The following is a 21,897-nucleotide window of genomic DNA, read 5'->3' as shown; positions in this document are numbered from 1 at the left end:
CAAACAAATAAATTAAAGACAAGATACAAGAGAAAGAAAATCTAGTTTACACTAATACCACTTACCAAAAATAATTCTAACCTTGCCTATGTCAACTTCGAAACAGATCCAGGCTGCCACAGCCATCTTTTCATTTCTCAGCTTGCCACACGGTAAGGGGGTGGGGGGCAGGGAAGAAGCTTGGAATGTCAGACCAGACAATAACAACAGATTGTCCCATGAGGATGGCAGTTGGTCTTACCTGAACTGCATGTTTCAAAGAAGGTGTGGGAGGAGTAACACATGGGTATTAACCCAACCCTTTTGCCCTGGAGACTGAAGTAATTCTTTGAGGCCACACCTCCGATCCTATTTCTGACCTCCCAGATTAACCGATGGATCGTAGCAGAGCACCTGAAAGGAAGAACAAAGACAGTGCAAGCACATATCCTTCCAGCCTGGCCCTGACTGACCACTGAACTGACTTAGGCCGCTGGCGCGGTGCACCCTAAAAGGGGGGAAGTGACTCCTCCCACGCCTTCTTTGAAACATGCAGTTCAGGTAAGACCAACTGCCAGTTTCCAAAGTGAGGCATGGGAGGAGTAACACATGGGACATACCAAAGCAAGATGTCCTAGGGAGGGATCAATGGGCCTGAGCCCCTCGAGAGTCTAGGATTCCCTGTAGAACCCTCCTGCCAAAGGCTGCTTCTGCAGAGGCGTAAGCATCTAACCGGTAATGCCTAATGAAAGGCGAGGGAGAAGACCAGGTGGCAGCCCGGCAGATCTCCTCTATGGGGGCCTGGGTGGCCCAGGCTGCTGAGGTGCTGTGATGCCCCCTGGGACCTGAAGTCCCCGTGCCTTGTAGGCCTGTGAGATGGCCGCCCTGATCCACCTGCTAATGGTGGCCGGAGAAACCTTGGCACCTCTGGTGGACGGTTGATATGATACAAAGAGGGCTTCTGAACGCCTAAAGGGTGCCGTGCGCTTCAGGTAGATGCGCAAGGCTCTTCTGACGTCCAACCTGTGCCAGGATCTTTCCCTATCCCTGGAGGGCTACAGACAGAAGTCTGGCAGAAATATCTCTAGAGCCCTGTGAAAGGGAGAATTTACCTTGGGCATGAACGCGGGGTCCAGTCTGAGGATGACCCAGTTGTCTAGAAAGGTGCAGAGGTTCGCTCTGCTGGACAGAGCGTTGATCTCGGATACTCTCCTGGCTGAGGTGATGGCAACCAGGAAAACAACCTTAAGGGTCAGGAATTGTAGGGAAACCTCCCTCAAGGGTTCGAATGGTGCCTCCGTCAATGCCTGGAGGACTGTGAGTAGGTCCCAGATGGGGAATCGATGGACCACTGGGGGTTTCAGATTCGCCGCTCCTTTAAGGAAGCGCTTGAGGACCGGATGTTGGGACAAAGGTGGTGCATCCACCCCACCCAACCCCAGGATCGTGGAGAGGGCAGAGACCTGTCTCCTAACAGTGCTGGGGGCCAGACCCTTCTCCAGGCCTTCCTGTAGGAAGTCCAGGACCTGGGCTACAGAAGCTGAGGCTGGTAATATGTCCTTTGCCTTACACTAGTAAGCAAATGCAACCCAGGAGGCGTTGTAGATGCGGGTGGTGGACTGCCTCATGAACGGTCTTAATGATCTTTGCGGAAAAATGGGCCCCTCTCAGCTGTTTCCGCTCAATCACCAGATGGCCACTCCGGATCCAGATGCTCCAGAGACCCCTCGTGTAGGGACACCTCCCCCGGGGGGGGGGATCCTCCAGTGAGGAGCTGAGGACAGCTCCATCAAGTCTGCTAGCCAGGGGCGGCGTGGCCAGAAGGGAGCCACCAGAATCATCTCTGCTCCCTCTGATACCAGCAGAACCCCGGGAATGAGGGGAAGGGGGGGAAAGGCATAGAGTAGACCTGGTGGCCATCTGCAGCGAAGGGCGTCCGTGTCCATGGCTCCTCTGGATGGGAACCTCGATACAAAGTTTGGCAGCTGGATGTTCGCTGGGGTTGCGAAGAGATCCACCGTCGGGCACCCGAACCACTCGCAGATCTGCAGGAAGACACTGGGATGGAGCTGCTACTCTCTGTTGTCAACAGTCTCCCTGCTGAGCCAATCCGCTTGCTGGTTCTCTGTCCCGGAGATGTGTTCCGCTCTGATGGACTGGAGATGCCTCTTTGCCCAGTTCCCTAATTGGAGGGCCTCGTCGCGAAGGGCCTTGGAGTGGGTGCCCCCTTGTCTATTCACGTGGGTCTTGGCTGCCACGTTGTCCATCAGGACCAGGACATGATGACCGGTCACTGTGGTCTTGAAGTGGCGTAGGGCCAGGTGGATGGCTCTGAGCGCCAACCAGTTTATGTTGTTGCACAGATCTGTTGGAGTCCAGCGGCCCTGGGTCTCCAGGTGTGCTCCCCAGCCGAACAGGCTCGCATCCGTCATGAGTACCTTCCTTGCTGGTTCCTTGAAGAGGGATCCTTTGTCCAATGCTGGGATCAGCCACCAACGGAGCGAAAGCAGCACCTGGGGCGACACTCGAACCTTGAATCTGGCGTTCCTCATCCCGGCCTTCTGGTATGGAAACAGGAACCACTGAAGCTCCCTGGCCTGTAGGCGCGGCCCAAGGCATGATCCCTATATAAGAAATGAATTTCCCAAGGAGCCTGGAAAGAAAAACTACAGGGACAGAGCGTAATTTGTGAACTTCATGAATCAGCTGCACAATGCTATCCTTTCGCTCCTGGGGAAGGAAAACCTCTTCCGACACCGAATCTATAATAGATCCGAGGTACTGGAGCCTGGTAGATGGGACCAGGTGACTCTTCTCCAGGTTGATAGAGAACCCCAGGGACCTGAGCCTGTCGATGGTGATCCCCAGGTCCTGGCTGGCCGTGTCTGGGACCTGGCTAGGACGAGGATGTCATCTAGGTAACAAAACAGTCGGACTGGGAAGAAGCGCAGGTGTCCTGCGGCCACAGCCAGCACCTTGGTAAAGGTCCTGGGAGCTGAGGCCAGCCCGAAGGGGAGGGCCCTATATTGAAAGTGATTGGCCTCATGGGAAAAGCTAAGGAACCTACGATGTTCCGGGGCAATTCTGATGTGAAGGTAGGCCTCCGTGAGGCCGATGGAGGCCAAGAAGTCGCCCTGTCGGATGGCCTCTAAGATGGATTTCAGAGAGGCCATCTTGAACCTACGGTAGACCACCCTGGAATTGAGTAGTTTAAGGTCCAGGATGGCTCTCCATCCCCCTGAACTCTTGGGAACCAGAAACAGGTTCAAATAGAATCCGGAACCTCTCTCCCCCTCTGGGACCCTCTCTATGGCCCTGATATCTAACAGGTGCTTGATGGCCTTAGCCTTAAGGGCCCGTTTGGCCACATCTACAGAGGAGGCAAAGGTGCAGAACCTATCAGGGGGTTGCGAGCGGAACTCCAGCTGTAACCCGAGTTTAACAGTCCAGAGGACCCACTCGTCTGAAGTGACACGCTCCCAGGCATCCGCAAAAAGGGAGAGGCAGCCGTCAATGGGGTGATCCGCAAATGGATCACTTGAACCTGCGGAATGGACGACCGCCCCCTCCTCAAAAGGGCCGCTTGCTCTGCTGTTGGCCCCTGAATCTGTCCCTAGGAAACTGTCTATCCCCATGTCTGTGAAACCTGGGGGTCTGGTAGTTGTGATTCTGGGCGTCCGATTCAGGCAGGCAGTAAGATGTTCTCCTGGGGTAAGGAGCGTGTCGGTAGTCCGACCGTCTGGTCGTGGCTGGGAAAATCTTCCGCTCGTTTTTGTCCTCCACCAGGAGAGGATCCAGTGAGGCACCGAAGAGTTTGTCCCCGGCGTAGTCTGCTCCTGCTAGGTGCCACTTAGCCCGGGACTCCGCCTGCCAGTGGCGCAGCCACAGCAAGCACCTGGTCGCTACAGAGGATGATAAGGCTTGCAACGCATACTTAACTGCATCCAGGGTGGCGTCAGCTGAGAATTGCGTAGCTGCCAGCACCTTCGAGATGTCCTGCAGCAGTCGTACCTCCGTGGCCGGGGTCCTGTCTCTTAGCTGTTCCAGCCATAGCACAGTGGATCTGTTGAAAAAGGATGCAGAAGCGGCCGCCCTAATGGCCCAGATTATTGCTTGGAATGTCTTACATAAAATGGTCTCCGCCTTCTTATCCTCTGCTTTAAGGCAGTTGGCAATGTCTCCCGTCACCACGGTTGAAGCTGAGGCTAGGGTGGCAACCGGGGTGTCCACCTCTGGGAGCTGGAATGCTTGGACAAAGGTAGGATTGAGATTATAGAACCTCTGCTCATTGCCCCCCGGATTGGGAAACGATCTGGCTTAACCCATTGGGATTTAAGGACCTCCAGGAACATCTCTGGAGTGGGAATTTCCTCCTTCTCTACCGGGGGTCTATGGAAGGGGCCCTTCTTGCTACTCTCGCTGATGCTAGGCGTGGCAGTTGCCGGCCTGGGATCTGGAGGAGCATCCAGGTCTGCTGTGGCCCTAGCCTTATGGAGAAAGGAACTAAACAAGGAGGGGGGGAAAGGCCAGTGATGTTGGGGCCTCAAGAGCCTGGGCATCCTCATCCTCAGAAAACCCCACCTCCTTCAGCTCCCCTTCTTCTAAATCTGAGGCTTCACTGGCAGTAGAAGGGGAGGGAGACCTGGGCTCTCTGGCAACAGAGGTTCTGGAATGGCTCTGATGCTTCCTGGGCTGGTCCCGGGAAGACCTATGTTTAGACCCCTGGGGCTAATGCTTCATCCCAGAAGCAATCCCTTGAGCTATGGCCCTGGCTAAAACCTCCTGAAAACTATCAGGGAGCTCTGGAAGGGAGGGGCGGAGCTCTGGAGGCTGCAAACGTTCCCTTGCTCTGGTGATTGTGGTGCCAGCGTGTGCCTTGCAGGGCTGGGAACCCTGCGACCAAAGGGATCCCCCCCTCATCTCAGATGAGTGGGCAGGCGAAAGGCGGGGGGGCGAAATGGAACTGTGCCCTCTGCCTGAGCTCCTGGGGGAGCCAGGGGGGGTTACCTGGTTCTCTACTAACGTGGGCAGCCTGCGGGGGGAACGAGACCTGGAAGGAGATGGGCTGATGGTGGCGCTGAATCTTCTAGAGGAGGCCCTGGTAATTCGACCCCCCTGGGTATAGGGTTCCTTCCTGGATGCCGTGGGTGTGCCTCTCTTGGCGGGGGACCTCCCTCTGAGGCCCTGGTGCTCTCCTGGAAGTCCCCTAGCCCGGATCTGAGTCCCCTGGTCTCGGGCCAGCATCCCCGCTCTTCGCCACCTCTGCCATGTAACATACGGTTCTGTCGCTCACCCCCTCCTCGCTCTCTGCCGGCTGATCTGCTCCGTAGCTCACGCCTCCTTTCCCAGCCGTGGATCCATGGCTCGAGCGCTGGCACGCACCAAGATTCCAGGCCCCTCTGCGGATCCACCGGCAGAGTCGGGCCGCTCTAGGCCTCTTCCGGCCTCCTCAATGCCTTCTGAGCGTTTTCGGCGTCCATAAAGGAACGCCGGTCACGCGCTCAACCACGTGCTCTTCAAGATGGCGGAGGACCAAGATGGCAGCCACCGATCAGCGGTCTGTTTCCCTGCAGCTTGGGAGCGTTGGGGGAAGAATCCATCAGCTCCCTGGTCCTCAGAAGGGGTCCTGGGTGCGTGGAGCCTCCAAATGCCCCACACAGTCCTTTTCGCTCGCTTATGCAACCGTCCGATCACTGGGGATTGTGCTAGCGGCGGCGCAGCTGGCTAGCGGCTGTGAGCACAGCAGGAGAAGTGAGTTGATCTTCAGAAATCCTTTTAAGAAACTCTGCAAAAGGACTTGAAGCCTGTAGAATCCTGAAGGATTCGTAAAAAGGCTGTAACTTCTTGCAAAAAAACCTTGAAGCAAAAACCTGTCTTCAAAGTGAGGGAGAGTCAGGAAAACACTCCTTCTGGGCTGTAGACTGAGGTTAATCTGGGAGGTCAGAAGGAGGAACGGAGGTGTGGCCTCAAAGAATTACCTCAGTCTCCAGGGCAAAAGGGCTGGGTTAATACCCATGTGTTGCTCCTCCCAAGCCTCACTTTGGAAATCTAAGGCCATCTCAATAGGTGCTGGCCAGAGACTGGAAGGAGTTACTAAGGAGATGCCAGACCACCTAATTGGACAATGGGACCTGTATCTAGGAGGGAGGGGAAATACTATTCTTTAATTATATGAAAATAAAATTATATTTTATTGGAGAAAGGAAAACCCAAAAGAATTGGAATTTAAAATAAAATTGAAGACAGAAGAAAATAAACGGAAAATTAACTGTGGTTTAAGATAATTGTGTTATCTACCTTAACTTTGTTTGTTTCTATGGATGGAGTCTTTACAAATGCCTCTTACTTTTAAACTGGACTGGTCTCTTTTTTTTCCTTCTTCCTCTATACTTCCTCTATTTTTTGTATTCGTGGATTAAAAGCTTCTTCTCTCGTAAGTCTGGGACGGAGCGTAATTTTTACACTTTTTTTTCCCCTCTCTCGGATAGAGGCAGAAACAGATGGAAAAGAGGTAACACTGCCATCTAATCACTAGAGGCTTGGCAATATAAGCTTTGTTTACTGAAAGGCTCAGTGAAAACATTTGTTGATACAGGTGTTCCTTTGAAGGAAAGAGAAAGCTTTGATTTGAAAAACTCCACTGAATTTGTTTGACCTAAAAAATCTCGGATGTTTTGGCAGTGTTTATAACCTGGAAAATGGCACAATGTGAAGAAGAAAAGGCACTAACTTTGCAAAGAATTTTCTTAAAAATTCAAAAAGTTTTAATAATTACAGAGAGAATTGAAAAGAGACTTGAAATTATAGATCAAAATACAGAAAATACGGGGACAGCGATGAAGTTTGAGGACAGAGCTGAAAAAATAACAGAGACATATGAAAGTGATAAGAAAATTGTTGACACTGACAGCGGAGGAAAATGACAAGTGTGAAATACGGAAAGGAGAAATTGATGGACCGGATCTTCATTTCGGATGTCAGAAAATAGATGAAGAAAAGAGAGAAAATTTGGCAGAAATAGTGAGAGTAATCTCGGCAAAAGCACTAATGATAACAAAAGTGAAGCTGATAAAAAGAGCAGATAGAGGGTTTGGAATTCTTATAAGACATGCAATGAAGGGAAAAGGAGGAGTCAACGTTACAACAACACAACGTGTGCTCTTGACAGTCTGAGACCGCTGTTGACACTTTTGCCACTGGACAGTCCATTTGGACCTAAACCATCCCGTAAAGATGGTGAACAGGAAGACAAAGCCTTGCTGGTCTCAGGGACTTCACAAAGTCCCTGATTGACCCAAGGGAATTGCTTCAAGCCAGCGGCAAACAGTCAGCCCCTACGCTGACGAAGTCGGAGATGGCTCCAGAAGGAAGGAAGTGAAAGTGAGTCCATCGGGTGAGGAGTTATTTTTCTATTCTGAGAAAGATTGCCCAAAGAAACTTTTAAAGGGCAATGTTCCCTCTAAATAGTTGCTCCAGGAAGCCCGAGCCACCACAAGCCCTCAACCTAGTCACTTCGCTGCCCTGCTGCACCTCAAGACTCCTGTTTAGCTGGAGGGGGTTTTAATCGCGATTGTGCGGCCGCTCTGCAGACTGCAGTCCGTGTCCAGCAAACGACACTGCGCGGCATTTGGAAACTGCTGCGTAGTGTTTACTTTCCACGTGCGTGGCTGCGTGGCCACGCACCTTAGAGGGAACATTGCCCCACACCTGCAAATCCATCACATGGTCCAATCTTCTCCTTCTACACTGGCATCTCCACCCAGCTGGTTCCGATCAGGTGCCAAGGTGCGGAGACAAAGAATAACCTTGAGCTTCTAGGAAGGAATTTTTTATTTTGAAAACAACACATTCTACCCCTTGCTATTCCCCCCCTTAATGAATATGCATACTAAAGATGAAGCTAGAAGAGAGAGTGTGGCAGGCCAAAGGTTCTTAAAGGAACCGCTGCAGGCCTGACACTATCATCCTTTGAAAATTCCTTCATGGGAAATGAAGTTGACCATATTACAGATTGTAAGAAGATTGTTTCTGTCAGCCTCCACTTTGCTACTGCTTCGGCTGCCATTGAAACGGGGGTGGGGGCATGGTATTTGGGAGGGGAATCATTATTGTGCTGGAGGAAGATTCTAGATTTTGAACTGACCACCTTACTGCGATGTGGAGGAGGAGTGTTTTCCGCCAAGGCCAACGGCCCAGCATTCCATCCTGGTGATGTCTTTCAATTCAACCTTCCTTTCATGGGGTGTGCTAGTGCGAATGCGTAACCACCCCTTCCTCCAGTTAATGTGAGGGTTCCATTTACGAAGCCAGGGGAGTCCCAAAATAAGGGGCCGGTCCATCCCAGGTGCCACAATAAAAGTGATTAATTCTTGGTGGGTCCTCATTTTCATCTGTAAGGGCTCAGTAGAAAAATGAGCAGGACCCCCTCCCGCTATAGAACCATCAATTTGATAAAAAACAATAGAGGTTTTCAAAGTTTTCAATTTCAAGCCAAGTTTTTCCACCATTGCTGGACTTATCATACAGCCAGAGCAGCCCGAATCCAGTAGAGCTAAAAGTTTTTCAGTCGCGCCAGAAGGTGGCACTCTTAGTTCAATTGGGATAAGCATGGGGCCTTTGTTTGAACTTACCCAACGATGAGATTGTTCCTCATCTGATTCGTCAGACGAACTGGAACTAACGTCTCCCTCCTCCTCCGGGTGGAAATGCTGGGGAACATTTTCAGCAGCGCACGCAGCCTCTCTCTTCTTGCCAGGGGGCTTACTTGCTCTTCCCTCTCTTCGGGGAGGGGGTGGAGCGGTCTGATCCATTTTTACACAGCAATTCATGGCGCGATGGCCTTCCTTTATGCAGCGGAAACACGTGAAAGGCTTGGTTTTGCTGGTGAGGCTTCCTTTTCCCTCGCTTCTGGGATGGAGGGGGGCTTTCGGAGCTGCTGGGGGGAGGATTTCTCCGCTTCTCTTTCTTTCATGTATTGAAGCCTGGCCAAATCCAACTCAACATCTGCTGCGTGCTCATACCAAGCAGTCACCCGTCGAGGAAGGTGTCTGTTACTGCATTGCTGGTATATTTTTTCATTTAATCCCTCAGTGAACTGATCCAATAAAGCGTCTTCTGACCACCCCCTCATATAGGCTGACAACTGTTGAAATTCCTGGATATAATCTGCTACCGATCTATTTCCTTGCTTCAGGGCTATAAATTTCACCCGCCCGCGTCTCTCAATCAGCGGGTCATCAAACCTCCTCTTCATTGCAGCCATAAAGTCATTAAAATTCCTCAGGAGAGGGGAATTGCATTTGTGTAGGCCAACCATCCATTCGGCTGCTTTTTTCTCTAAGGTCATCAAGACCATTCTTACTTTCATATCATCAGTCTCTAAATCAGGTCCATAAATTTCCATATAAATCCAGACCTGAATGGTAAACAACCCTAAAGTCTGGGGGTCACCATCATATTTTACAGTTAAGGGAGGGACTTTTGCCATTCGGTGTCGCCTGGGGGCCCCCCCTACTCTTTGAGCGGCCCTAGCTGGAGGGGGGAGGCTGGTTCTGGGTTTTCTTGCCCCCAGCCCCCTTCGGCTTCTTCACCCTCCCTTAACCTATGCATCGAGTACCTTTGCTCCAGATCTTCAGCCTGCTCCCTTTCCATGTCTCTTTCACGGCTTTTGCGTTCAGACCAAGCTTCCTTGAGGAGCCTCATGGCGTGGGACAGTTTGTAATCCTCTTCCCCAGCAGCACCCCAATCCGCTGGCTTTTTTTTTTTGGTCTCCTTCTCGTGACTCCAGCATCCAACTCCTCCGACTCCTCTTTTTGTCCCACACCCAAAGTCCATCGGGGACGAACAGCAGACTCTTCCATTCTTAGTCCAGCCAGCCTTTCAGTTAAAGATGGTTCTGCCGTTGCCCCCTCAGTTTCCTCTTGATCACTCACTTGCAAAGACATTTCTTTTCTTCTTGTGAGGACACTCCCCTCGGTAGGTTGTAGCTCCGGGTGGGGTGAAAGTGAGACTTAGCTTAATTGCCAGCCCTTCTTCATTCACAAATCAGGAAAGAAAACCACCGGACTCCATTTGTTGAAATCAAGTGTACTTTTACTAATTATAAATGAATAGAAGCGAAGCTAAGCTAAGTCTGATTATTTAGGCGCGAAAGCGAATAATATATTGTATAATTCATTCCCCTCCCCTTGGCATCCTGTATTCAGTCCAATCATAATTCTCCCAAATGTCAGGTGTGAGATAATGTCGAAAGGCATCACCAGGATGGAATGCTGGGCCGTTGGCCTTGGCGGGAAACACTCCTCCTCCACATGTGCAGTAAGGTGGTCAGTTCAAAATCTAGAATCTTCCTCCAGCACAATAATGATTCCCCTCCCAAATACCATGCCCCCACCCCGTTTCAATGGCAGCCGAAGAAGTAGCAAAGCGGAGGCTGACAGTTTCTGCTACTGATTCTTCCTTCCTTTTTTGGGTTGCTGTGTGCAGGAGGGACGGGATGGGTGAGCAACAGCACATCCTCAATTCTAAAAGTTTGGATTAATTTCATAGAAGCAGAGAACTGAAAAGCATCATTTAGGCTGCTGTGTTCTTCAAGGCAGGTATCCAAATCTGCCTTCCATAATTTAAATCCACATCCTAGCCAATGAAACATTCATGTCTTGATCATTTCCCCATGTGATTCCACTTCAAACATCCCAAAATGGGCTGTTATCTTACACATCTCTTTCCCAAGCCTTTTCATTGGCTTTTCTCTGCATGTCTTTCAGCTTCTCTGAATGTACAGCCTATTTGCCTTTTCAGAAAAAAGGTCATACTTGTATCTGGCTTGGGATAAAATAATATTTTTTTTATTTTTAAAATAAAAAATCAAGGAAACAATTGGTCTACTTAAGAAAGAAGACAGCAAGGAAGTAACAGGAACAGAGAGAAAGCAGAGCTGCTTAACTCCTTCTTTGCATAGGTCTTAACACAAAAAGAAACTATAGCCCAATCTGCTACAGCTCAACCTACCAGAAACTTAACTGTAAAAAATAGTTTAACTGTTTAATAGCATAACTGTGAGAGGGATCTTGGTGGACAACCAGCTAAATATGAGCCAGCAGTGTGCAGTGGCAGCCAAAAAAGCCAATGCAATCCTAAATTGCATTAACCAAAGGGATACAATCAAAATCAAGTAAAGTACTAATAACATTCTATAAAACCCTAGTAAGTCCACATCTAGAGTACTACATCCAGTTTTGGCCACCATACTTGTGCTGCCCCAGCAGTATATAGCTAGTATAGGAATTAAGAACTGTCTCCTTTAAGAAACTACCTCATGGGAAATGTAGGCAGAGACTGCCTTATGGGAAATGTAGTTCCATGACATGTGATCACATCTCTGTTGATGATTGGCCACTGGGGCATCTTGCCCACATGCAAAGTTTATAGCCTGGCAGTTTTGAATGCCTTTGTGAACCGGAATAGTAGTGTTTTATATCTCCACTCAGCATGGGAGTGAAATCATCATCTTTTTACACCACATGATGGGACAGATTATGGAAGATCAGAAGTATCTTAACACTGAACTGTAAATTTTGCATTAAGAATGCCTGATAATAAACTTGATCTGAAAGAGATTCCTAAGCGTGGAGTTAACTGCATGCCCCGAGCAAGCCTACAACGCTCAAGGCAGAACAATGCTATTAAAAAGATGTTGAGACTCTAGAAAAAGTGCAGAGGAGAGCAACCAGGATGATTAGGGGACTGGAGACTAATGGTTTCCTGTTTGAGTGTGGGTTTGGACTAGATGACCTATAAGGTTCCTTCCAATTCTGTTAATCTGTACTAGCTCAAATTCCATTTCATCTATACTATTCTCAAACTAGGTATCTCTTATACAGTATCTTAGCATGAAGAATACATTGTTCTTACATTGATTCATTACTGATTATGTTCATTACATTTCATTACTATTCAGTCCACTCCTCTAACCTATCAATTTAAATATTATTTTGAGTTTGGGTTCTGACTTCTAGGGTAAAATATATCTTGTGCAGTTTTGATTCATTTGCTAATTTTATAAAATTTCCTCTATCTTTTTGCCCTAGTTGTTAACAAGAATATGAAAGTGATTCAGACTTAGGAATGAATCCAACTGAGCAACCTCTGAACCATCTTAACCTGGGCTGAATTATACTTACCTAACGAAATGTGGCTTGCGTAAGCTTGACTGACCTTCCCATATGGGTCAGAGCCCTCTGGCTCCTGATCAACTTCAGACAAAAATGACCCTTACCTGAAATGGGGTCCCAGATTGATGGCAGGAGCAAATGGCTTGTCTGTGACAATGGTAGTTCCAATGCCAGTGGCCAGGACTGGAATAATATAAGAATTACTGTTCTCTATAGCCAGGTTGATTTTGTCCTGAAACAATACGGTATCATCCAAATTAACAATAAGAGTAAGTGATATTTCTGCCTCTGGAGGAACAACCCCTTCACTGGGGTCAATTTTCCACTGTGAAGGAGTACGGGCCTGAAACACAATAAAAAATACACAATCAATCAACTCTGTGCCAGATCTCAGTATTGTAAAAAGCAAGTTACATATTAGGGAAATGTTAAATCACAGTAAAAAAACAACAACAACCATCCTGTGCATTAAAATGGGTGTACTTTTACTATCAAGAATTGACAAACAAAACATATCAAGGATACTCTAAAATTAAAACTTATTTTACATTGAGTTGTTATTTTTTAAGATTCTTTTTATATGCCATGCTATAGTAAAGGTAGTACTTCAAGAATGGATGCGAGTTTGATGGGACCACAAAATAGACAAAGTAATAGAAAATGAAGAAGATAAATGCTCTGGGACTTTAGAATTCAAATAAACAAACACCTGCCACATAACATCCCAGACTTAACTGCTGAAACCTGGTGACAGCAGAATAGAAGATAACTAAACAAAAAAAATTTTTAAGATGGCGACAGCAGCTGCATGTGTTTGTAGATAGTGCTCCAATGTGTTGTGCAGAGAGGGTTTTTGAAAATTTGGAATGTAGAGATTGGTATGTGGAAGTGGAGGAGTGTGTAGAGAGAAAGGCAAGAAAGAGACAAGCTTGATAAGCTAACTGAGAGGCTGGTATTTGTTGAAGAAACTGAGAGGTGAAGAAACAGAAAGGCTGAGAGCTGAAAGAGTGGAGAGGTTGGAAAGTGACAGTTGGAAGGTGAGACGGAGAGATGGAGCAGAGGAAGTAGATGGTTTATGATTGAATGACTTCTCTGGTCTCTCCCCGGACTCCCCTCAGATTCCCGATTGAAGCTAAACCCTGGTCTGAGAAACCAAGAAGTCAGCAGCTGCATCTCTGAATTGATGGTGGGGGTCAGCTGATGCAGGCAGAGCTGACAGAAGAGACAAGCTTCACTGGCCTTTGTCGACAGCTGGGCCTACTCATGGTTAATAATACTGTGGAGAGTGGCAGGCTGCCATTGGAATTTCCTGAGATTAACTGGCAAATGGGAGCTTGGAATTGGAAACTTCATGAAACATTGTAGGATACACTGCTGCTAAATTTTCAGTACAGCATAGTTGGCTTTTTTTTTGGCTACCTTCTGCAATCTTGCTTCTGCAATCCTCTGAATGTTCTGTAACCAAGCCTGGGAAGACTGCTTGGAGAATCCTGGGGCTGGAAGGGAAAGGCGAGTGTATTGGTCCCTTTCCCCCGGATGAGAGTTTGGGGGAAGGAGTGGCTCCCTGTGTCAGCTTTGGAAGCTATATTAACATCAGAAGCTTCCACGCTGCCACATTCTTGGAAAAGAGGGAGGATTTAATAGAGGGGATGTAGTTAGACATAATACCATTCTTCTTTTCAGTCAAGATCATGGTATTTCTGCATCTGGAGGAGGAGTGGTTGAAGTGATGTCTCGAGTTGAGATGGATTGGGATTGGACCATGTGATGGACTGATGGTTACAGGGGATGGGTTTGGACTTTTGATTTACTGAGGGAAAGTCTGGAAATCTCAGATTTGGGTTTTCCCAGATATGCCTATATACCTACTCTAATAAATGGGAGCTTTGAAAAAATGCCTGTCTTGGAGTTGAGTCTTTCCCGAATGCTGACATTAACCTGAATCTTTAAGTAGTCAAACAGCTCCCTGAAAGTGGGCTGTCTGGGGTCCTGAGCCTCTGCACTGACCTGAAACTCGGGAGGGTGTGAAGACTCAGCGAAGATGGAGGGGAGAGATGAGATGGCAGAAGGAGCCATGTGAAAGGATACTGGAGAACTTATCAAGACCCGGTATTCTCCATCTGAAGACATGGTGCAAACCCTTGAAGCTGCAGAGACAACACAAAGGCTAGGTGCTCAGCCCAAGGAGGCAGATTCATGGAAAAATTGCCAGTCTGATCCAACTCCAGAGATGAGATCAAAAGAAAGAACGCCGGAAAATCATTCTGACTCCAGCCCAATGAAGTCAACCCATAAGCCAGAAAGGAGGTATGTGAGAATTTTGGGGTCTGACAACTGTCGAGACTGGAATCTGTTGCCTCCGCCTCAAACCCCATCATTGACTGGGCTCCCAAAGCATTTTGAGCAACTTGAAGTGGTAGGTTATGCACCACGGTCTCAACCGCCTCGAGATGGAGCTTAATGTAACCCACGTTCATCTTGCCTGATCCAGGAACTGGTGGTGGAAGTAGTGTGGCATTGACACCTTTTTACTCAGCCAGAGGTGACGGAGAGATTGGCTCGGTGCAACAGGGTCAAGCAGCAGGAGGGAGACAGCAGATGCAGCCGGCATTGGGAATGCTACTAGAAACTGCCAGTTTCCCCCCACTCGCCAACCTGCCTTCATGCTACCCCCTGTGGAATGTATCCCCACCCCAGGCTGGGGATTCTATCTCAGCCATGGGTGGGTCCAGTGCCGGTGGACACCAGCACCATTTACTCCACCTTTTTCAGGATCACCATGGGCCCAATATGCCCCAACGATCCTGGCACAGCAGTGTAGTCTGATCCAGCAGTCAGCTGGAGCCCCCCCCCCATTGCAATTCAGCAACCAGCACAGTAGCCGGGCCCTAGCCAGCAGCCGGGCCATCGCAGTTTCCAGCTCAGCCGCCAATGTTCACCCCTCCACCCACTGCAGCGCCCCAACAGGTCCCCGCCCTGCCACCCGCCGCAGTACACCAGCAAGCTTCTGCCCCGCCACCAGTCGCCAAGGCAATTTCACCAGCAAGACCACTGCCACCAGGGTTTACAGCAACTTTTGATGGTAAGCCTGCCAAATTGGCTTACTTTCTCAGCCAAGTCTGGCCTTATATAGAACAATATGGAGAACAATATGAAACAGATTGCGACTTAGTATCAACAATCATAGAAGGAATGAATGAAGGAGACGCTTCTAACTGAGTAGCCCAGCTGCATAATGTTGACCTAAATGATGCTGAGGGTTTTGTTGAGTTGCTTCGGGCAAGATTTGAACACCCAGACTGAATCAATGAAAATGAAGCCACAATAAAAGTGATGAAGCAAGATAACCAACCCAGAAGAGTTTGTATGGAACTTTAGACGGGTCTCAGAGAAACTTGGACATTGGCCTGACAGAATACTCCTGCACTATTTCAAAGAGGCCATTGATCAAGAAGTCAGAAAAATCTGTGGCATCTGACGGGTGCCAGAGCGCCTACAAGACTGGTACACCATGTCAATAGCTCTGGATAGAGAGATTCACCCACACCGCAAACCCACAGCTGAGAGGCCCCCACAGAGGACTTTGGCAAGATGCCCCCTGACCAAACCAACCGAGGCTGCTCCTACTCAACCCACAGGGGTCATCAAGGGCTATCATTGCGGACATTGTCTTGCACCTGCCCCAATTTCACAACCATGGCCAGCCACGGCTACCCGAGGCAGAAGGACTCCACGAAAGCCCCCAGACACCAGCTGGCTTGCCAGACAAGCCATTGAGGTTCCCCTCCCCACCAAAGAAAGCAAAGAACCCACAGCTGAAAAAACCCTCCAGGAGAGGCTAACAAGGAAGACAACCCAATGGTGAGTGCAGCCACCCTACCCTTTTCAGTTAAAGTGAACTTGGTGATGCCTGAGACAGGGCAGCAAGGAGAATTAAAAGCAGTGATACAAGCTGTACCAGATGTTTAATTGGGCTTCCAATCATTGAACAATTAGGGATAAAAACTAGAGCCCTAAAATGCCCAATTAAGTTCAAACAGGCAGATGGAATGTTAATTGGAGTCCAAGCCACCCAAATTACAGAACTGGTTAGATTAGAAATGGGAAGGCATCGTGAACTTATAAAATTTGTAGTGGCGATAAGGCTGACAGAATCTGTCATATTAGGCCTCGGTTGGCTTGACAAATTGGCCCCTACCATTAAATGGGAGGATGGATACCAAAAAATCATAATTGGCATCGGCCCACTACCCCCTGTCCCTCCCCACGAGAGACTGCCAACCAATCGGGGCTACACGGTAACAGCTGCCACCATGTCAGACCTGCCTCCAGGTGAACCCCAAATTCCTAAGGAATATAGAGATTTAGCCAAGGCGTTTAGTGAGGAGGAATACAACATCCTCCCCCTCATCGAGCCACTGATTGTGCCATTGAATTAGAACCTGGGGCCAAGTTACTAAAACCAAGCATGTATTCCATGATGAAAATGACCGAATTAAGAAAGTACATTGATACCAACCTAGGCAGAGGATTCATTGAGACTGCAAACTCTAAAGTGGCAGACCCAGTATTGTTTAAAGAGAAGAAGGGGGGCTCAGATTATGTGTGGATTTTAGACGGGGTCAATGGAATTTGCATACAAAATACATACCCCTTACCCCAATGAAGGACTTGCTGAATCACTTGTCAAAAGGCAAGATTTTTACTAAGCTCAATTTAAAGAAAGCCTATTACCAAGTCCACATAAAAGAGGGAGACGAATGGAAAACAGCTTTTAACTGTCTGCTGGGCAGCTTCTAATTCTGAGTCATACCTTTTGGACTTCAAATACTGCCCCTGCAGTATTTATGCAACTGATCAATGAGATACTACATGAACACCTGTATAAGGGCGTCCTGGTTTATCTGAATGACATTCTCATATTCAGCGAAATTTTAGAGAAGCATGTGAAACTAGTCAGACAAGTGCTAAAAAAACTTTTAACTGATAAACTTTACGTAAAGCTGTCAAAATGCAAATTCAATAAGGAATCTTTATGGAATTCTTTAAGGAACCTGAGCTACTGAGTGTCTAATCAAAGGATCAAAATGGATTCTGGAAAGGTGAAGGCTGTGCTAGATTGGCAACCCCCACGACGTGTAAGCAACTTCACAGCTTCTTGGGTTTTTCACATTTTTATTGACAATTCATCCATTCCTTCATGGAGGTTGTGCTCCCTTTAACTGAGTTACTAAAAACTGGCCAGTCTCTGACCAAGCCAAAACCTAGCCAACCTCTTGCTTGGACAATGGACTGTCAAAAATCCTTTGAACATTTAAAGTGCTTGTTTGCAGCGGAGCTGATCCTCCAGCAACCTGATCCAAATAAACCTTTTACAGCCCAAGCCGACACTAGTGATGTGGCGGTAGCGGCTGTCCTAGTCCAAAAGAACTCTCAAAATGAATTAATTCCTTGTCCTTATGTGTCAAAAAAGTTAATGGACACTGAATGCAGATGAGCAGTCTGGGAAAAAGACGCTTTTGCGGTGCAATGGGCTCTTTTATCCTGGAGATATTTTCTAGAGGGGCTAAGGAGCCTTTCAAAGTGTGGACTGATCATAAAAACCTTGAGGCTCTGAAGACCCCTTGCAAACTTTCCCCCAACCAAGTTCATTGGGCTCAGTATTTTAAATGCTGTAATTACAAATTAAAGTACATTCCATGGGGGGAAAACCTATTGGCTGATGCTTTGTCAAGAAAACCCCAATTTGACAGCCGAAGAGGAGAGATAATACATGCCATGATCTCCGAAGCCCAATCAGCAGCCGAAGCAATCACCAGAGCACAAACCCAATGCCTTTCCAACCTCCCCGAAGACAAGTTGACAGAAGAATTAAATTCTGTGCCGTCAAATGATACGTGGTTTAAAGAAAACCAAACGGACTTCACTTTGAGGGAGGCTTAGAAAGGAAGTAAGATTTATGTGCCCAGCTGCATGAGATTAATGGTGCTAAAACATGATTTTCAACTAGGGGGACACCTTTGGATTTTTAAAAACCCTCCATTTGGTTAGGAGACAATTCTGGAGGCCAAGGATGAAAACTGACGTAGAGAACTATGTTAAAACCTGCGCTATTTTTGCCACCAAGAAAACCAGACCAGGGAAGCCCCCTGGGTTTCTCTAGCAAGTGGACGAACCCAAAAAACCCTAGGAGGAGATTGCAATGGACTTTATTGGCGAATTCCCGGAAAGTGGAGGAAATATGGTGATTTGGACTGTGATTGATTTATTCTCTAAGCAAGCCTACTTCACAGCCTGCAATGGACTGCCTTCTGCCAAAAAGCTAGTAAGACTTTTTGTGAAGCACATTTACAGGCTTCATGGCATTCCACAGCAAGTAATATCAGACCGTGGAGTCCAATTTTCTGCTAAGTTCTGGAGGGAGTTTCTGAGATCCATTGGTTCATCCCAGGGCCTTAGCTCGGCTTTTCATTATGCTACTAATGGATCGCCAAAACAATCCAATGCAATGGTGGAACAATACATTAGATGTTACATAAATTATCAATAAGAAAACTGGGTGGATGTAGTTTGCAGAAGTGGTTTATAATAATGTAGTACATAGTAGTACAGCGTTGACTCCTTTTCGAATAACTACCGGCATGGATTTTGTGCCTATGCCTGAATTACCTAGAGAACCACTCACTTCCATGTCCCTAACAGAATGGATGGCCTCATTACCAAAAAGGTGGAAGAATACTAAGAAAGCTTTAGCGGAAGCAGCTGAGAAATATAAAAAACAGGCAGACAAACACAGGTCTCTCCAACCATCTTTTCGGATAGGAGACAAAGTGTATTCATCAACTAAATAGCTAAGATTGAGGTTAGCGAGCAAGAAATTCGGACCTAATTTTCTCAGTCCTTTTCCTTATAGTGAAAGTGATTAACCGTATGACTGTCCAACTTGGTCTCCCTCGGATACTAGGGAAAATACATCTGGTGTTTCCCAGCAACTTATTGAGACCAGTGCAAAGTGGATCAGCCCACAGCCTGTGGCTGGAATGGGGCCAATTGCAGCCTTGGTCAACCCTGGGGTGCGAATGACCCAACACCCAGGCTAGATGAATCAGCCCGGCCCGGCGATGACAGGCCCACAGCAGAGCTTCTGGGGGATTCTAACCCTGAGTTCATAGCTGACATTTGGATTACCACCAGTGAGCCAGATCCCATCAGGGTGGGCCTTTTACCCAGGTCAAGGATGGGTGCAGTATCAGTGGACGCCAGCCCTGATCCAGCAGCCGGTGCTAGTTCATCCGCTTGGGGCTTTCCACTTTCAGATTGTGACCCCACAGGCAATCCCAGTCCAGCCGCAACCGCAAATGCAGCCCCAAGTTGAAATCCCCCAACAAATCCCAGCCCAACAGCAGCCGCCAGGGGGATTGCCACCGGATCAGGTCCAGCAACAAGTGCCTGCCCAGCAACCCACTTGAGTCCAACAGCAAGCCTCACCGGCTCTCCCAGCTTCCCGATTCCAGGCAACATTCAATGGGACACCTGGAAGGCTAGCCTATTTCTTCAATTGAGTCTGAGCACATATCAACCAATATATGTGCATTTTAACTACCTCCCTCCTCATTGATCAACCAACTGCGTAATGGAATTTATGCCTGGGGCAAAGCTACCTAAGCCTAAGATGTACTCCATGACCACTAACGAAATGGTGGAACTAAGGAAATACATCGATATCAATTTAAAGCGGGATTTTACCCAGCCTGCTAAATCCAAAGTAGCTGCCCCCATTCTCTTTAGAGAGAAAAAAGATGGTGTGTCTGTGTCTGTGTCTGTGTGTCTGTGTGTGTGTGTGCATTGACTTTCGCGGAATTAACAACATCTGCGTGGGAAACACCTACCCCTCCTCCTCATTAAGGGCATGTTAAATCACCTGTCCAAGGGCAAAGCGTTCACAAAATTGGACTTAAAAGAGGCGTATTACTGCATACAAATTCGGAAAGGGGACAAGTGGAAGACAGCTTTCAACTGCCCTCTCGGGAGCGTCCAATTCAACGTCATGCCGTTTGGCTTGCAAGGGGCCCCTGCTGTCCTCATGCAATTAATAAATGAGGTCCTGCATGAGCACCTTTACAAGGGGGTTCTCATTTATTTAGACGATATTCTCATCTTTACCAGGAAGAACACGTAAAGGTGGTGTGGCAAGTTCCGAAGAAACTCCTTGCCAAGCTTTATGCAAAGCTATCAAAGAGTGAATTCCACAAAACCTCCCTGGATTACCTTGCATATCGAATTTCCAACAAGGAAATAGAATGGACCCAGGTAAGGTGAAAGCTGTGCTCGATTGGCAACCCCACACACCTGTAGACAACTACAGAGTTTCCTGGGGTTTGCTAACTTTTACCAACAATTCATCCCTGTGTCAGGGTGCCAAATAGCATCCAAAAGTAAATCAGAGTCCGAGGCAAAGGATTCCTTCAATTTATTAAGAGAGCCATGTTGGCACATCTGGGAAAACCCAAATCTGAAAGGTTTTCCAGGTTTTTCCACCCAGTTGAAAGTTCAGGATCCTGCCCCCACCACACACAAGTACATCACATGGTCCAATCTTCTACTGGCATGCTGGCAGCTTCCACCCATCCAGTTCCAGCTAGGTGCAGAGACAAAGGATGACCTTGACTTTTTAGAAAGAATTTTGTTATTGCTACCCAACTCTGTATAAGCCCCTCATCCCATTTTCCCACAATAGAAAATGCACCCTTGAATAATAGAAAGTGTGGCAAGCCTGAAGTCCAAAAAAGAAAAGATGGCTTATAGGCTGACACTTGGCTTTCGCGGAAATCGCTCTGCCCCTGACTGAATTGTTTAAAACGGGGACTCCACCAACAAAACAAAAGCTGACCTAATCAATTGTGTGGACAATGGACTGCCAAAAAGCATTTGAGAAGTTGAAACGGCTTTTTGGTTAAGAGTCCATTTTCCAGCACCCAGATCCAGAGCAGCAATTTATAATACAGCCAAATGCCAGCAACGTGGCTGTAGCAGCAGTGCTTTTGCAAAGAAACCCAAAAGGACAACTCTTGCCTTGTGCTTATGTCTCCAGAAAACTCACTAACACTAAAAGACGATGGGCTATTTGGGAGAAAGAAGCATACACAGTCCGCTGGGCCCTACTCTCATGGAGACACTTCCTAGAATGGGAGAAGGTGCCATTCGAGGTCTGGACTGATCATAAAAACATCAAAGTCCTGAGTAATCTGGAGAGTCATTGACTTGTTTTCCAAGCAAGCCCATTTTATCGCTTGCTCAGGGTTACCATCAGAGAAGAAGCTAGCGAAGGTATTTGTCAAGCACATCTACTGCCTGCATGGTGTACCCAGGAGAATCATCTCTGACCAAGGAGTCCAGTTTATACCGCCAAGTTCTGGAGGGAGTTCCTGAGGTCCATTGAGTCCATGTAAGGAGTTAGCTCGGCTTTCCATCCGAGCACGAACGGGGCGGCAGAACATACGAACGCAATGGTCAAACATCTGTTGTTGTGTGGATTACCAACAGGACAATTGGTCAGACCTGCTACCATTTGCCAAAATGGCATACCACAATGCGGTCCATAGCAGCACTGGATTAACTCCTTCCCAAGTTACCTGCAGCATGGAATTTGTTCCCATACCTGAACTGCCCAAGGATCCCCCTTTCTCAACGTCTTTGACTGAATTGTTGGGCTCTCAAAAATGGACAGGAGAATACCAAAAAAGGA

General features: G+C 47.8%; 1 protein-coding gene across 1 annotated transcript in view; it reads right to left on the bottom strand.

The window, feature by feature from the left end:
- The window catches only part of HYDIN (HYDIN axonemal central pair apparatus protein), a 269,552-nt gene that overhangs the window by 191,934 nt on the left and 55,721 nt on the right, over positions 1–21,897 (bottom strand). The window contains exon 18 of the mRNA XM_032231077.1: positions 12,257–12,495. Coding sequence (XP_032086968.1) covers positions 12,257–12,495 — 239 coding nt within the window. The remainder of the gene's footprint in view (positions 1–12,256; positions 12,496–21,897) is intronic.

Source organism: Thamnophis elegans, chromosome 14 (assembly GCF_009769535.1).
Source record: "Thamnophis elegans isolate rThaEle1 chromosome 14, rThaEle1.pri, whole genome shotgun sequence".
Taxonomy (NCBI): domain Eukaryota; kingdom Metazoa; phylum Chordata; class Lepidosauria; order Squamata; family Colubridae; genus Thamnophis; species Thamnophis elegans.
Note: the sequence above shows the minus strand (reverse complement) of the source record. Positions and strands in the feature narration are given on the sequence as shown.